Source organism: Vombatus ursinus, unplaced genomic scaffold (assembly GCF_900497805.2).
Source record: "Vombatus ursinus unplaced genomic scaffold, bare-nosed wombat genome assembly UNPS02012319.1, whole genome shotgun sequence".
NCBI classification, from domain to species: Eukaryota; Metazoa; Chordata; class Mammalia; order Diprotodontia; family Vombatidae; genus Vombatus; species Vombatus ursinus.
Window position 1 is genome coordinate 4,496,009 of NW_020952097.1, and position 16,070 is coordinate 4,512,078.

General features: G+C 46.8%; 1 protein-coding gene across 2 annotated transcripts; it reads left to right on the plus strand.

Annotated features, from left to right (window-relative positions):
- The first annotated feature begins 1,107 nt into the window (after positions 1-1,107).
- LOC114039876 (intercellular adhesion molecule 1-like) lies at positions 1,108-11,506 on the plus strand. 2 transcript variants are annotated; one of them, XM_027857780.1, is made up of 7 exons: positions 1,108-1,314; positions 1,970-2,245; positions 7,880-7,984; positions 9,028-9,315; positions 9,428-9,670; positions 9,831-10,076; positions 10,776-11,506. In XM_027857780.1, exons 1-7 carry the CDS (start codon positions 1,248-1,250, stop codon positions 10,958-10,960), a joined length of 1,410 nt encoding a protein of 469 aa, XP_027713581.1. In that variant the 5' UTR covers positions 1,108-1,247; the 3' UTR covers positions 10,961-11,506. The 2 variants fall into 2 exon arrangements, with proteins under 2 accessions (XP_027713581.1, XP_027713579.1); XM_027857778.1 differs by having other exon boundaries at positions 1,109-1,314; positions 7,880-8,215.
- The last annotated feature ends 4,564 nt before the right edge of the window (positions 11,507-16,070 follow it).

Genomic DNA, 16,070 nt, shown 5'->3' on the forward strand with positions numbered 1-16,070 from the left:
GCCCCTGTATGAGTTCCCGCGGAAGCCCCGCTTCCACCTGGGCTGTCTTTGCATTCCCGGTGTAGGCTCCTCATGCCTCTGGAACAAAATCCCTCTATTCTTTGCACCTCGATTTTCTCCTCAGAATAGGGGCACATTGCTGTGAGGTTTGAGGGAAGGGGCGGAGAAGTCTGTCTTCCCTGGTGACAGGGCTTAGTTATGCGGAGGCGAACTATTCCAGGGGCCAGCGGCTGATCAGCTCGTCATTGCAAAAGTGCCTTCTTCCTCTTTCTCTGAACTGTGCTGTCGACCCCGGGCCGGCCGGGGCAAAGGAAAATTTAGTACTGGGAAATGTGACAACAGCGTCTATAAGGGACCAGGTGGTTGTGACCCTGGGTTGTCAAAACAGTGTCACTCCAGGTGACTTTATGCTCCCTACTCCCACGGCCGCCTCACAATGCTGCTGCTAGAGCTTGTACAGTCTCTGCCCGAGGCTCCAGCGTTTCTCTGGAAAAGTTGCGCGTTACGCAACCTGCTTTGGTGAGGAATAGGGGGAAAAGAGAAGGGAGGGCTACACTCTTATTCTTCACAGCAGTCTGAAATTCCTGGGTCCTGACCCAATCACCCTCCTTCCCCTGTCCCTTCCAGTTCCATCTGCTCTGGCAACTCCCCCTTCCCAAGGTTTAATTAGAAGACTCCGGGAGCAGAAAATAGGAAGAACTTTCAAAAATAAAACCAGAACACTAGGAACGCAAACCCTGGATCTAAGCAAAGAATACATTTTGAGTGGGCCAGATACATTAAAAATCCTGAATGGGTTAAAAAAAAAATAACGGTAATCAATAGATTTGCCGGATCCTCAATCTCATGTGGGTGGAGGTAGGCCAGGTGTCATCTTTCTCTTGGATATGATTCTTGGCTTCACTCCCAAAACCCGCGGCTGGACTCTTGTTTGTCCTCCAGCGCGCTCCCCCTACCCCACCCCTAATGGTCCGCACGCACTGTGTGACTTTTCTTTGGAAACTCCTGAACTGGGAGGGACTGATCCCCTACGCGTCTACCCTCCCACCCCCCATCCGGAAATACCGGGCAACTTGCTCTGGAGGGGAAAGCGTGAGGTTTCCCGGAAGGCAGCACCGCCTTCCCCCTCCCTCGCTCCAGCCCAGCCCCTAATCACCAGGGGGAGATCATAAAAGGAGCCCCGCACCTCGTCTTCGCATTCTGACCAACCCTCTCACTCTGGCTCGTGCTCTGACTCCCGCGCCAACATGCAAGTCCTCAGGCTCCTTCCCGCTCTGACTGCGGTCTTGTTCCTGTCCCTACTCTTATCCTCAGGTGAGGGTCTCGATCTTGACTAGCTCCTTCCCATCCGGCCCTGTCTCGGATCGCTAGCTTTGCCTGGGGAGGGACCGACAGGAGAGCTGCGGGGAGGAGGAGGCAACATCCTTAGTCGTTCTGGGCTGGCATCCAGCCCCGGAGCTTCAGTTGACTACTCTGGGCTAGGACTGAGGGTAGGAAGGAACTTAACTTTTGAAGTCTCCAACTTCAGGTGGCAGGTAGGGTAGAAATGAGTGAAGTCCCACCACCTGCTGACCTTAGACTCCCAAGAGGGTGAGGGCGGGAGAGGGAGCACGACGGTGGACTGAGTTGGGCTGGGAGGGAGCTTTGTGACTCGGAGTCCTAATGCACCCTGCCCACCCCAGAATCTTTTCCTCATTCCTCAGACGCCTTCTCTTCCCCTCCCGTTCCCCCACAGGGGAGAAGTTGATGGTGGCCCATGGCGGGGGAATTCCAGGGCTGGGTTCCCCTCGAGGAAGTGCAGAGTCAAAAGCGCCCAGTCTTGGGGTGGGGCAAACCCTGGGGGAGTTCCCTTCAAAACTCCTGAGATTAGTTCCTGGGAGATGAGTCAAAATGTATGGGTTGGGGGTGGAGGGATAGAAGTGACTCAGTTCCCAGGGCCAGACTTAGGACCCGGGCTCTATGTTTGCAGGAGCCCAGGAGAACCTGATCAAGCCGCAGGTCTGGGTGCATCCCCCAAACCCCGTGATCCTCTCTGGCAGTTCAATAGTCATGAACTGCAGCACCGATTGCGTCAATCCCACTAAGATCGGCCTGGAGACTAGGCTGATGAAGATCCTGGAGGGTGACGGGCCGAATTGGAAAGCCTGGAGGCTGAGGAATGTGACCTGGGATAACAGTCCCCTGTGCTATGTCAACTGCCCCGGGCAGAACCAAGGCAGCACCAGGGCTAACATCGAGGTTTATGGTGAGTGAAATCGAGGTGCTGGTTTCAGGAATCGTAGGACTAGGGCTCTGGTTTGGTGAATGACAACCAGGATAGGCAAGTAGGGATTGGGGAGGGGGTGCGTCTCAGTTAAGTAACAAGGAAGGGGGTGGCATGGTAGTGGTTAGCATGAGCTAAGAGAGTGACTAGCCGGGTAAAAAGGGCTTGGTTTGGCAGGCAGCAAATACTCAGTCACCTGCATCTTTGCTTAGGAATTCACTTCAACAAAACAAATATTTAATGCCATTGACTCTATGCCAGCCCCTGAGGTAGGCAAAAAAGAATGTGAGACTCGATGAAGCAAGGCCCTGCCCTCAGGGAGCTCACAGCCTGGAGATGAAACTGGGAAGAAAACTGCAGTTTGACAGGCAAGCTTGCCACAGGAAAGGCAGGGACCAAGAAAGAGTTGTCAGGCATTCAGAAAAAGTCAAATCCAGATGAGTGATCAAAAATGAACATTGGAACATGAGCGATGTCCCTCTCTTCCTGCGACCCATTCAGGCTCCTACAGACTCTGAAACAAGCTACCTTGAAGAGGGCTGAGGCTGCTTTGCCCCAGCACTTCAAAGCCCCAACTTTATTCTTTCCACATTCACTGGGCAAACACTGAGCATCTACTGTGTTCAGAATATTGTGCTGGTCACTGGAAGAGATACAGCTTGAGATAAAACATAGCCCCTTCCTTGCCCTTTACACTAAACACAATACAAAGTATTATCTGGTAAGTGAAGCCCACATGGCCTGGAGCATGGAGGGCATATAGTGGAATCAGATTGTGGAGTGTCATGAAATACCAGGATGAGGGATTTGGGCTTTATTTGATAGGTAAGAGGGAGCCATGGAAGGTTTTTTGAGCAGAGAAGTGATATTACCAGAATCTGTCCATAAAGAGGGTTTTTTTGTTGTTGTTGTTGTTGTTGTTTTTGGAGGGAGAGGAAGCCATGTGAAAGATAGAATGGAGCTGAGAAAAGAAGAAAAAGGAGAATGTAGGTGGGAAAATAAGTTAGAGAACGCTTGCAATCTTTCCTTTAGTAGAGCAGTCTGCTCTGACAGCCTTGAACTAGAGTATGCTTCCAGCCTGCCCCAGCTACAGAGAGTAAAATTCACTAGGGAGCTTCCTTCATTAACAGTAGTACCACCTTCCACAGCTCTTCTGCAAAGAAATCTGAGCTAAGGGCAGAGCTGGACTAAAAAGTTTTTAAGGGCAAATTGTACAAACTTTGCTTCTGGCACCTTTCACCTTCCAGAAATCCAGTCTTCCATTCAATTCTTTTTGAGTTGTATTTCTCCAATCAATAGTGAGTTAGAGTATTTTTTCATAAGGCTATAGATAATTTTGATTACCTCACCTGAAAACTGATCATAACTTTTGATCATTTATCAATTGGGGAATGGCTCTTATTTTTATAAATTTGACTCAGTTCTCTATATGTTTGAGAAATGAATCCTTTATTAGAGACTTGCTTCAAATTTTTTTTCACAATTACTATTGCTAGCTATATTTCCCTCCATCCTATCCCTCCCCCCAATTATTCTATTCTCTCCTTTCACCCTGTCCCTCCTCAAAAGTATTTTGCTTCTGACTACACCCTCCCCCAATCTGCCCTCCCTTCTATCACCCCCCCCCATCCCCTTCCCCTCCTACTTTCCTGTAGGGTAACATAGATTTCTATACCCAATTAAATGTGTATGTTCTTCCCTCTTTGAGCCAGTTTTGATGAGAGTAACGTTCACTCCCTCCCCCTCACCTTCCCCTTTTCCACTGTATTTGGAGGGTTTGGGGGGAGAGCATAGACAAGTCCTAGCCTTTACTCTGCCCATCTTCCATTCAACTGTGTTGAGATCCCCTCTGGTACAATTTTGCCTCTTTGTCCAGAAGCATTTACATACCTATTAAACCTAACCTAGCTCACTTGTCTTCCTCTTTTCCACAAGAATAGGGATTGGGATAGAGACTGGAACAGTGATTTCATTAGTATAGAGAACTCTCAGAGAAGGAAATTCCTTGCACCAAACCTTCTATTCTACAAGGATATAATTAACTATTTTTAAACCCTTTGCAAATTAGAACACATAACTCCCAGGTTTGTAAGCCCTCCTGAAAAATGAACCATGACCTTGACAAAGCCATACTGACAACTGTTAACTACAACTTCCTTTTTTTAATGTTCTCTAGCCATCTCTTAAATGACTTTTGCCAGGAATTGAAATCAAGCTTATTTTGTTGCTGTTGTTTTAATTAATAACTTCTGCTTTTACACCTAGTAAATATGCAAGTGCATCCCTTCCTTTCCCCCAGAACAAAAAGTCATTCACCATAATAAGAAAGAACAAATAAAAAAAGAGGAAAAAAACTGGAAAGCAATTCTGCAAAACCAACCAACACATCAACTGAGGCTACAGTATGTGTAGTGCTCTACATCTGTAGTTCCCTACCCATTAGCCAAAGGAGGAAGGTGCATTGTCTCATTTCCTCTTCAGGGCCTCACTGGCCTGAAGTTAGCAAAATTCTATTCCCTGCAGTTTGCAAATTCTATTTTCCTAGAGTTTGCAAATTCTACCCTTCCTCCCTTTCTAAAATTCAGCTTTATTTTATTTTTAGTTTCAAAGTCATTCCCTCCTCCTGCCCTCCACCCTACCCATTGAGAAGGCAATAATACAATACCCATTATAAATATGAAGCAATGCAAAACATATTTCCATATCAGCAATGCCTCCTTTTTTTGAAGGGGAGGCAATTGGAGTTAAGTTACTTACCCAGGGTCATACAGCTAGTAAGTGTCTTGAGGTTGGATTTGAACTCAGATCCTCCTGACTCCAGGGCCAGAACTCTATCCACTCCAACACCTAACTGCCCCTGCCCCATTCTTTTTGAAACTGAGAAGCTGTTTTTCTCCAATCCTTTTAATCTTCACATATTCTCTGATCATTCAAATATCCCAGACAGCGGTTCAGCAATGGCATCTACCAGTCCTTTCACTAGGGGATGAATATATCAGTCAGGTGACCTGCATTCAGAAAGTGCCATTAGGGACTTTCTTACTATCTCCTTATTATCTCAGGTATTAACATCCTTTAGCCATCCTTGTTTTGTCTTTTCCAGTCCAAAGGTCATTCTTCTTAGCAGAAAAAAAAATGAGGGGCAGCTAGGTGGCACAGTGGATAGAGCACTGGCCCTGAAGTCAGGAGAACCTGAGTTCAAATCCGGCCTCAGACACATAACACTTACTAGCTGTGTGACCCGGGGCAAGTCACTTAACCCCATTGCCTAGCGCCCCCCCCCCAAAAAAGGAAAAAACTGAGCAAAAAATGAATAGAATAGAATACCTTCTCTCACTTGCCAATTGTCTTTGTCCCTTCCATGTACAGCATTGGCCTGATTTATCCCTTCTTTAATCTTCCTCTTTTCCCCAACGCAGCTTAAATATCCAATCTTTTCTTTCGTCTTTAATTTCTTCCCAGGCCTCAGCTCATTTTCTTGCTGTTATTGTTCCGGAATCGAGCCATACTTCTGTATCCACCCTCCATTTCTTTCCCTTGTTGCTATCTTCAGTATATAACTTTAAAAATCTATATTGAAGAGCTCTCTATATATCCAAACTGGTCTTTTTAAACAACTTCTATTTTTCCACGTCATTGGAATTGTTTCCTTTTGTGTCTTCACAGTCGCCTAGAGACAGCTAGGTTTCAAAGTGAATAGAGTTCTGGTACCAGACTCAGAAACACTTACTAGTTTACACATTTACTAGGTGTGTGACCCTAAACAAGTCTCTTAACCTCTTTCTACCTCAGTTTCCTCAACTGTAAGATGGAGATAATCCTAGCACCTACCTCCCAGGGTTGTGGAGAGAATCAAATGACATAATATTTGTACACTGCTTAACACAGTGCTTGGCACATAATAGGTGCTTAATAAATGTTTGCTCCCTTCTCCTTCCCCCTTCAGAATTTTATTCTTGAGAGTTACTCATCCCTCCTCAGCTGATTTCTCTAGTAAAATTTTAGTCCATGGCATCATACCTCTCCTTTCCCTTCAAGCCTTGGAAATTTGGTTTCCCCAAATCAAGGCTGCATGTCAAACTACGCCCAGTTTTCTTATTTCTATTAGAAATTTTAAGATGTAGTGCTTATATTCCCTTCAAAGTTTCTATCATTTCCACTGTCAGCAACCTATTCATCCCTGTTAGTGAAAATCACATCCAGAATTAAATTTCCCCTTGTTGGTTCCCTGATTGTTTGTAATTATTTTTTTCCTATGATCAAGTATTTATTTTTTCTCTCTAACCTCCCTCTTGGGGGAAAAACACAAACATGGCTCTCGTAACACATATTCACAATCACATCAAACAAATTCCAGTATTGGCCATGTCCAAAACTGTTTCCCATTCTGAATATTTAGTCCATCACTTCTTGGTCAGAAGTTAGTTAGAATTATTTATCATTAGTCTTCTAGAATCATGACTGACCATTGTGTCCATCAGAGTTATTGTCTTTAAGTCCTTCAAAAATTGTTCATTTTTTACCATTTCATTTGTTACAGTATAAATTGTTCTGCTCACTTCACTCCACCCATTCTTGTAAGCTTTTCCATTTCTTACAGCCTCACAGTATTCCATTACATTTATACACCATGATTTGTTTGGCCATCCCTCAATTCATAGGCATTTACCTTAGTTTCCAGTTCTTTGCTTCCTCTACCTTTTAAAGGATGATTTTCACTGAAGAGAAAACTGCAGCCCAGAGAGGATAAGTAACACGACCAAACTCACACAGTAAGTGACAGAATGGAGCTTCTAATGACAGCCATTTGGTTCCCCTTTCCATCAGACAGTTAACAATGGCAGAGCAGAACCTCACAGAAGAGGTGTTGAACAACAGAGACGGCTCAGGGAAGAGGGACCAGCTGTGTGACCTTGGCTAGTCTCTTTCCTTCTCTGGCTTCAGTTTCCCTCTTTATAAAATAGATAGATGATAGATGGATGGATGGATATAGGTAGATGGATAGATAAACAAATGGATGGATAGAGTATGTATTAAGTTCTTACTATGTACCAGGCACTGGGCTAAGTAGTAGGCATACAAATATAAGTAAACAAGATGGTCCCAACTCTCAAGAAGCTTATATTCTAATAGAGGGAAGAGAATACATAAAGGGGATCTGGAAAGGGAATAGGGGAAGAAGGTACCCTACTGGAGGCAAGACAACTGTTGCAGATAGGGAGATGTTTGGAGAGTTGAGCTGGGAGTAAAATGAGCATACCTGGGGCTCTTCATGAAGTAGTAATCTGACCTAGGGACTCACTGGTCAGGGGGTTAAGCCCTTCCAGATCTGATATCATTCTTTGTTTTAAGACCCATTCCAGTTCCATGATTCCTTAGGTGACTTGGGCTTTTGGTAGGCAGAGAAAATAAGAAAGGCATTGTTTGGCAAAGGAAGGCAGGTGTCAGCCTGGCAGAAGCAGGACGATGTAGATAAAGAGCAACGATGAAGACCTGGGAAGCTCCATCCAGCTTGCCCTACAATGCAAAGCAAGAAACCTTCTAGAAGGGGTGGGCTGGTAACCAGTCAATGCCCTTTCCCACTTGCCTATTTCTAGTTCCTTTTCTGCCCTCCAGAACCACCAAAGAACCTGGAGCTGAATCTAGAGCCTTCTCAGGAGCAGTCTTCTCTCCCCTGGATCTTTGTGGGCCAGAACATCACTTTAAGCTGCCATGTGGCAGGTGGGAGACCTCGGGAGAATCTGATGGTGGTGCTGCTTCGGGGAACCCAGGAGATAAGCAGACAGCCTGTCCCAGACAATACCTTTGACACCGTTATTGTCAAATTCTGGGTCATAGCCAGTAGGAAGGATGATGAGGCCAACTTCTCCTGCCATGCTGAGCTGAACCTTCAGTCAAGGGGACTACAGCTTTATCAGAACAGCTCAGCGCCCCTGAGGTTCTACACCTTTGGTGAGGGGCTGAGGGGGGAGGTTGAAGGGCAGACTTGGGGACCAGGTAGGGCAGAAATTCCCAAACTTATTTGGCCTACTGCCCCATTTTTTTTTAAATCACTCATTCCCCCCCTGGAAATCTACTTTCACTAAAAAAAAAAAAAGAAAGAAAGAAATCTACTTTCTTTAACCCTTTAATAGTCTTTTTTTAAAATTTGCATCATTTAATAAAATACAATTTTTTAAAATGATGCATCTTAAATTTAATAATTTATTGTAAACTTGTAGAGATTTTTCCTGCATTGAAATTTTGATGACACAACATTATGTCATGTAACCATATCAAATTGTAAACAAGTCATTACATGCACATATTCCTGCCGATGCATGCTGGAGTTCCCGACAATTCACGACACATTCACCGGCCAACACTTACTTGTCAAGATCTGTCAGCAGACTTGACTATTGATCTGTTATGACTTGTATTTTGTGTGTTTATTTGGAAAATAATGTAATCACTACGACTTAAACTCTGTTACACAACAGATGAAACGTGTAGGAACGGTTTTTCAAAATTCTCTTCTTTCCTTATGCTTCCACCACCCCCTTATTTTTATTCAACATCCCCCCAGTTGCACCCAAGGCTACTACCATCCCCCTGGATCATTCCAGTGCCCCACAGGGGGTGGTATTGTCCACTGTGGGAACCTCTGGGGATAGGGGGAGAAGCAATAAGGGCCCTGGGAGGATTATGGCCACATTGATGGTGACTCCTTTCCTCACTCACTGGTCTCCATCTCTTCTCTTTTACTTTTCCCCCTTTCCTCCAAGCCCTGGCACAAGAGCCCCCAGTGCTTGTGACCCCCAAGCTCCTGGAGGCTGGGACCAAAAAGCAGGTGAGCTGTGAGATGGACAAGCTGTTTCCAGTGGAGAAAGCCCACATACAACTGTCCTGGGGAGGGCAGAGGCTGATTCAAGACATTACCCGACATGGAGACATGCTAAGGGCCACAGCCACAATCATGGCGGCAAAAGAGGAGAAAGGTGATAGAGAGCTGACCTGCAACGTGAGACTGGGAAATGAAACCAGGAATATATCAGAAGACCTGACAATCTATAGTAAGGATGGAAAGGCATCAGGCTGGGGTGGCCTGGTTTGAGGGGGAGGGGGCAGGGGGAAATGAAAGGATTAGTGGAAGCAAGGATCACAACTCAGGTTCCTCTCCTGTAGCCTTCCCACAACCTCGTCTGGTGGTCAGTGAGCCCATCCAGGAAGGATATCGAGTAAATTTGACCTGCGCGGCAGACCCCCCGGCCACGGTAATGATTGAGGGAGCCCCACGTGATGAACCTGACAGGATATCCCTGATAGTCCAGGAGAAGGACAATGGGCGCTTGTTTACCTGCCAGGCCACCCTGAAATTGCAGAAAGAGACGCTGCATAAAAACAGCAGCCTGAATCTAAATGTCTTATGTAAGTGAAGACCCCCCCACCTCAACCTCTGACCCCTTACCTTTTTGCTGCCAAGGCATTGACTTTTCACTCCCTCCTCTGACTGGAACTCAGTATATATTGGGGGAGGAGGGGAGGAGACACAGCTGGTACTCAGCACTAACCACCCTGTTTTCTACAGTCCCCCCAAAGCTGGATGAGAAATGCCCAGGAAACTGGACCTGGAATGAGGGGACTGAGCAGACCCTACAGTGCATAGCTAGAGGAAATCCAGACCCCACCATGAAGTGTGTCCCAGAAAACCAACAGACCGGGATGCCATTTGGGATACCAACAACTGTCATCCGGGCCTACAGTGGCACATACCGCTGCACTGCTAACAACTCACTGGGAGTAGCCAACAAAGTCGTGTCAGTGGTTGTGAAGTGTGAGTGACCAAGTTGCTGACCAGGGAGGGCCGGGAGGATGGATCCCTTACTCTGAGGGGCTGGGAACAGAATAAATTTCATCTCCTGGAAGGCAGGAGAGCTTTTTTTTTTTTCTTTTTTATCCCATCAATGAGCACAAGGCCCTATAGTAACTGGATAAATGATTTCAATGGAATAGATAAATGTGGCACAACATTTTAGGTGGGGCATAGACACAGTAGAGAAACCCAGGCACAGACTAAGATGGGGAGGACAGTGAAGGCTCTGCAGCTGGGGAATTGTCTGAAGAAATTAGAAATAGTCAGCCTGGAGAAAAGAAGCCTTAGGGATGGAAAGGCAGGAAAACTATACCTATTTTACTATCTGAAGGGCTGAAGGGTTAAAGAATCTCCCTTGTTCTGCTGGAGCCAAAGGCCAAAATGAGGAGAGGGGTGGGGAGGAAGATTTAATCTCAACATCAGGAGGAAAAAAAAAACAAAACCTTCCTAAGAATAGAACGGGCTGCCTCAGGGGTGAATTCATGTTCACCTTCACTGGAGGTGTTTTAGCCTAAAGAATTGGTGCCTCCCGGTCATGGAAGCTTTAATAAGGGTACTTCCCCTCAGAGAACTTTGATAGGATTTGCCCTGAAGTCCTGTCCAATTTTGGGGTGTTGGGCAAGACAGAACCATGGAATACTCATTGAACCATCCTTCCAGTCCAGGATGTGAACCTGAGACCAATTCTCATCGGCACACTGGTCAGCATGGTGGCTGTGGGTATTGTGATCTCCGTGGGATATGTCTATTACCGGCAGCAGCGGATTAGAAGTTATGAGCTGAAGAAGGCACAGGAGGCTAGGGCCTTGCAGCCTATCAAGACAGAGGACAAACTGTGCCCCTAGATGGTGTACCACCTTTCCCTGAACAAGCACTTTTTTTGGAGAGTCGGAGGGCTGGCTAACCACCTTGTTGAAGAAACTAGGATGTGACCAAAGCCTGAAGCCAGGGCCAGGAAGTTGCCTGACACTCTTCCTGGGTCTCAGGACATGTGAGGTCTAGCTTGATCTCTGGGCCTGAGGTAGCCTGAAGCCCCTTTGGAGCCACATACCAGGCTGGGCTGGGTATGACTGGATGATGGGAATGGGACTCAGGAACCCAGGGAGGGGAGTTGTAGGGCTGAAAAGAATGTGACTGACTACTGATCACCTGAGCCTGAGAATGGACTTGGGGATGTACCCAATGACATTGACATGGGAGCATAAGAAGGCTCGTGTGGAGCCTTGAGCCAGCACGGAAGGAAACACTAGCTGAGGACTGACTGACTGACAGCCTCAACACCTTGGACCTGGAGAGAGATGCTGGAATAAGATAGAAAGGGGTATCCTCACCCATAGCTTGTCCTCTTCTCTACTCCTTCCAATAAAACTTGACCAATGTCTCTGACTCTACTTCTGGGGCAACCAACAAATTGTCTCAAGTCACTACCCTCCTGATCCCCAGGCTATTTCACCTAACCTTGGACCTAGTGGAAACCAAAAGCATTGGGTGTGGAGTGGTTGTCACTCATTGTAAAACAAGGCCAGCAGATATACACAGTGCCTACTCATACATGCACAGGCCCTGAAACACACACACACACACACACACACACACTCATGCACAGAGACAATAACTGTTTGAAGAGCGTCTACTCCACTATGGGACAGCTGTCCTTAAGTACCTCTTTCTGACATTGAGCTTATCAGCCTTTCTTTGACTTTTACTTATTTCTCCTTGTTCTACCCTCTGGGACCAAGCAGAACATTCCTGATCACTTGATACTCTTTAATTAATTGAAAGCACCTATTAGTCCCCCTCCCCCACCTTCTCTTCTTCAAATTAAACATTCCCAGTTCTTAAAAACCAATTCTTGCTAGGCATGGTGTCCCATGCCTGTAATCCCTGCTACTAGAAGAGGATGGGGTTGGTGGATTGCTTGAGTTCTGAAGTTTTAAACTGCAGCGGGGCTAAAATAAATAAATAAAGTAAGTCCAGCACCTTCAATGGTAAGCCTGAGGAGTAGAGGCCCAGGAGGAAGAGTGAATTTCCCCAGGTTGGAAACAGAGCAGGTTGATGCTTCCATGCAGGGCCATGAGTGGTTACTGCATTTCCAGTCCAGGGGAAATTGGGAGACCCTGTCTTGAAAACAAACAAAAAAGCCACATGGCTGGTTTGCTAGTGTGTTTCCTAAAATGAAGCACCAGAAATGAACACAATGCTGTACACTTAGCCTGATATGTCAAAGGACAGCACGAGTCTCACCCCTGAGTTAAGCCCAAGACTTTCCATTTTATCTTATTTGATTTTGCTGGGATGTTCTAAACTGTCAAGACCTTTTTGGAATCCTTTCATCCAATGTCTCAGCTATTACTGTAGCTGTTTCGTGGGCAAAGGTGATAAGCAGGCCAAAAAAACTTAAATAAAGGCATTTAACCAAGTCACAGATAAAAGTGCTAGATAGCATCAGCCAGGCCAAATGCAGAACCCTGAGGTTCTTTGCTAAAGACCATTTCTGAACAGGCATGGAGCCATTAATCACTGACTTCTGTGGCAGGCCATTCAGCTAGCTATGAATCCACTTAATTTTAAGACTGCCCAACTCTCCATTTCCAAACTGTGTGGCTTGGTGCTGGAGTAAACTCACAAGTATAGTGTATTTAAAATTTTTGACTTTAATAAATACGACAGTTAATTTTGGGGGGGGGTTGCCTAGGGGTGCTATAGAAAAATTCCTGAGACACTAAGAGTGGGTGCAGTGAACTGAGAAAGCTTGAGAACCTCCAGCTTAGCCTAAATCTCTCTTTTTTTTTATCCATGAAAATATCATGACTTTGTCAAAGTGTTTTGCTAAAATTATATATCTACTGTAGCCCTCTGATAATTCTACTTATTTAGTAACCTGGTTGAAAAAGGTGATGAAGTTAGTTGGACATGACCTCTTCTTCCTCTGACACTACAATTCTGATCTCTCACCTGATGGCACATGGGATACCTATCACGTCCCTTGGAGGACAAGTGACTACTTCCTGACCCCATTTTGGAAAGAATGCCATATCTATGACTTACCTCCAATATATTCAGTGGTCTTTTCCTCTCTTCTTTGCTGCTTCAATTCCCTGAATTCCACCTCTTCTGGTCCTTCCTCTTCTTGGTTTTTATACTGACACCGTTTTTTTAAGCAAATATTTAATTTTATTTTATTATAACTTGGAGAGGGGTGAGGCATTCCTATTCCTCAAGTCCCTTTACTATCTCCTCTTTTAAAAGGAAGACCAGCTTTCACTCTAGCACACATTCAAACATTCCCCCCCACACACACACATACCTCCACCACCACCACATCCCAACCTTCTGTCACATGTCCACAGATCCAGTTACATACTTGCCTCCACATAGAACTCCAGGGACTCTGCTCTGATTCATCAGGTTCAATGGCCAGGGTAGGGGATTGGAGGAAGGCTATATCTAGATGCACCCCCATCAGACAAACTCTGTCAGGGAGTGAGGGAGAGGGTGACTCTGATCCCTCCTCTTGGCTAGGGTGGGGCCAAGGTGGGGCTGTCTTTGAACTTATCTCTGTGCCTTCGGAGAGGCCCCTCAGTTCTGGGATCCTTGCCATGAGAGCATCCTCCCCTCTTGCCTTACTAATCCTGCTGCCGCTGGTAGCCACTGGTGGTGGCCAAGGTGAGAAATGGAAGGGGGGGGAGTCAGTGGTTCCTGGATAGGACGTGGTGGGACCAGAAGGCCAGGAATGAGAGTCTGAGCTAGAACTTTAGCAGACACCTTCTGTGCATACTTCTCCAGCAGTCCTGTAGGCACAGAAACTGGGGTGGAAAGATGGGGGATTGTACTAGGAATCTGAAGAGGTCTCCTTCACTCTCTAACTTCTTTCCCAGGGCTCCTGGAGAAGGTAATGGCCTCAAGACTAGCTGTTGTGGGGAGAAAATGTGTGTGTAAGGTGAGGTGGGAATGATAGCCTAGTAGCCCTCATCACCAAACTCCACCTCTGTATTTATCTCTCCTCACCTCCCACTGGAGGTGTTCTGTACCTCTTTGTATATCTGGCCTGGCTGGAATAAGGCTAGGAGTATTCTAAGGGTCTGTCCCTCCTTCTGCCTACTCTTCTCTCCCTAAAGGACTTCCTTCGGTGCCTTCTTTGCTAGGGACCCCAGAGCATTTCTGAGTTCCTATCTGGCCTTAACAAATGCCAAGGTTAGTTTGGAATGATGAGAGTAAGAGAAAGTTCAGGAACATGGGATCTCAGAAAACCGCGACCCTCTCTTCATTGCTCCCTCCACAGAGGTCCATGGGCCTTTCTGGGTTCAAGTCTTGCCACCAGAGGTGAGCATACTTCCTGGCAGCTCTGTTTGGATCAATTGCAGCACAAGCTGTCTCCAGCCTGAAGCCTGGGGGTTGATCACTTCACTGACTCAGGGCAAAAAAAAGATAGGCCCAGGATGGGTTGCTTACCAGGTCCTGGATGTGAGGGCCTGGGATTCAGCAGCCCGATGTTTCTTTACCTGTGCTGGAGAAACCCAGGAGGCCACTGCCACAATCAAGACCTACAGTGAGTGGAAGGGGTAAATCTTCATTTTGGTTCAGGGCCCTGGATCTCAGAGAGACAGGGACTAACCAGAGAAGGAGCTGGGGATTCTAGGCTTGGGACCCTGGAGCATCCCAGGTGGTCATGGGCTGGAACTGGCTAGGCCCAAGGGAGGTCTAGGGCTCCAGGGTTGGGTGTATTGTGTCTATTGCTCCAGGGGTTAGAGATGAGGTGGGTGACTTGTAGAAGCCCATCTCCATCCTCCCTCTCCCTTTTCTCAGGCCCCCCACAGACTGTGGTCTTGGAACAGCCACCCCTCATAGATGTGGGCACTGAATATAAGTTTCACTGTCACGCACTCTTTGTCTTCCCTCTGGAGAAGCTAACTATGATCCTGAGCCTCGAAGGCAGAACCCTGTGCTCTGTTAGCTTAGCTGGATCAGGCTACCGCCTTGACTCAGCCAACGTGACCTGGACCTCCACACTCCAGCTACGCCTCCAAGACATGGGGCAGCTCCTGTCCTGCCACGCACAGCTTAACCTTAATGGCTTTCTGGTCATTCGAAGCTCAGAGCCAGTGAAGCTACAATTCCGAGGTGAGGCCCAGACAGGCAGAAGCAGGAAACATTAGGGTGATTTCTTATCTAGGGGAGTCCTGATTGTTGGGATTATGGAGGAGACTCCTTTCCCACTGCCCCCATCAATGTGGGGAAGGGGGAGGCTGGGTGGAAAAGGACAGGTAGGTACTGGGAGGAGAGGAAAATGAGACCTTGGGGAAGAGGAGGCTTCAGGGACTCAAAAGAGCCTGAAAGGGCAGAGGTAAGTAACCCCTGAACTCATCTCTCCACCCTTCCTCCCTCTTTTCTGCAGAGAACCCGATGTCTCAGGTGGTAGCCTGGGTTGCTTTAGCAGCCCTGGCTGGGCTCCTGCTCCTTATTTCAGGTGTGTTCCTCTTGCAGTCTAGGGGGCAGCTGCAGTCAGAACCCTTGTGCCCCTCTGGTGGAACCCAGGCAGAGAAGTTGTGAGGGACATTGATGTGTATGACAGCAAGAAATGGCTGGACCAACTACGGCAGGAAGCCAAGTCCTTAATAGTGCCTTCGACCCTACTGGCCTCCTAACAAGCTGAGAAGGATACCCCTCCTTCCGCCCCCCTCCCCTCCCCACAAGCTAGCAACCAGTACCAGCTTAAGTTTAGGGAAACAGAGTGACTCTTCTGGGCTCCAAGCTCCAGCCTAGGAACAGTCCTGGGTTCCACACTCTGGGACACTTCAAGCAGCAAGGAACTCGGCTGACAAACCTGGTGGAGAGGAAAGACTTCTATGGGAGCCTGAGGACACTTGGGTCCAAATCTACTTGCTAGCTGGGTGACCTTGGGAAAATTACTGAGCCTTAGTTTTTCCTCCTAAAAAATGAGAATAATCCCTACCT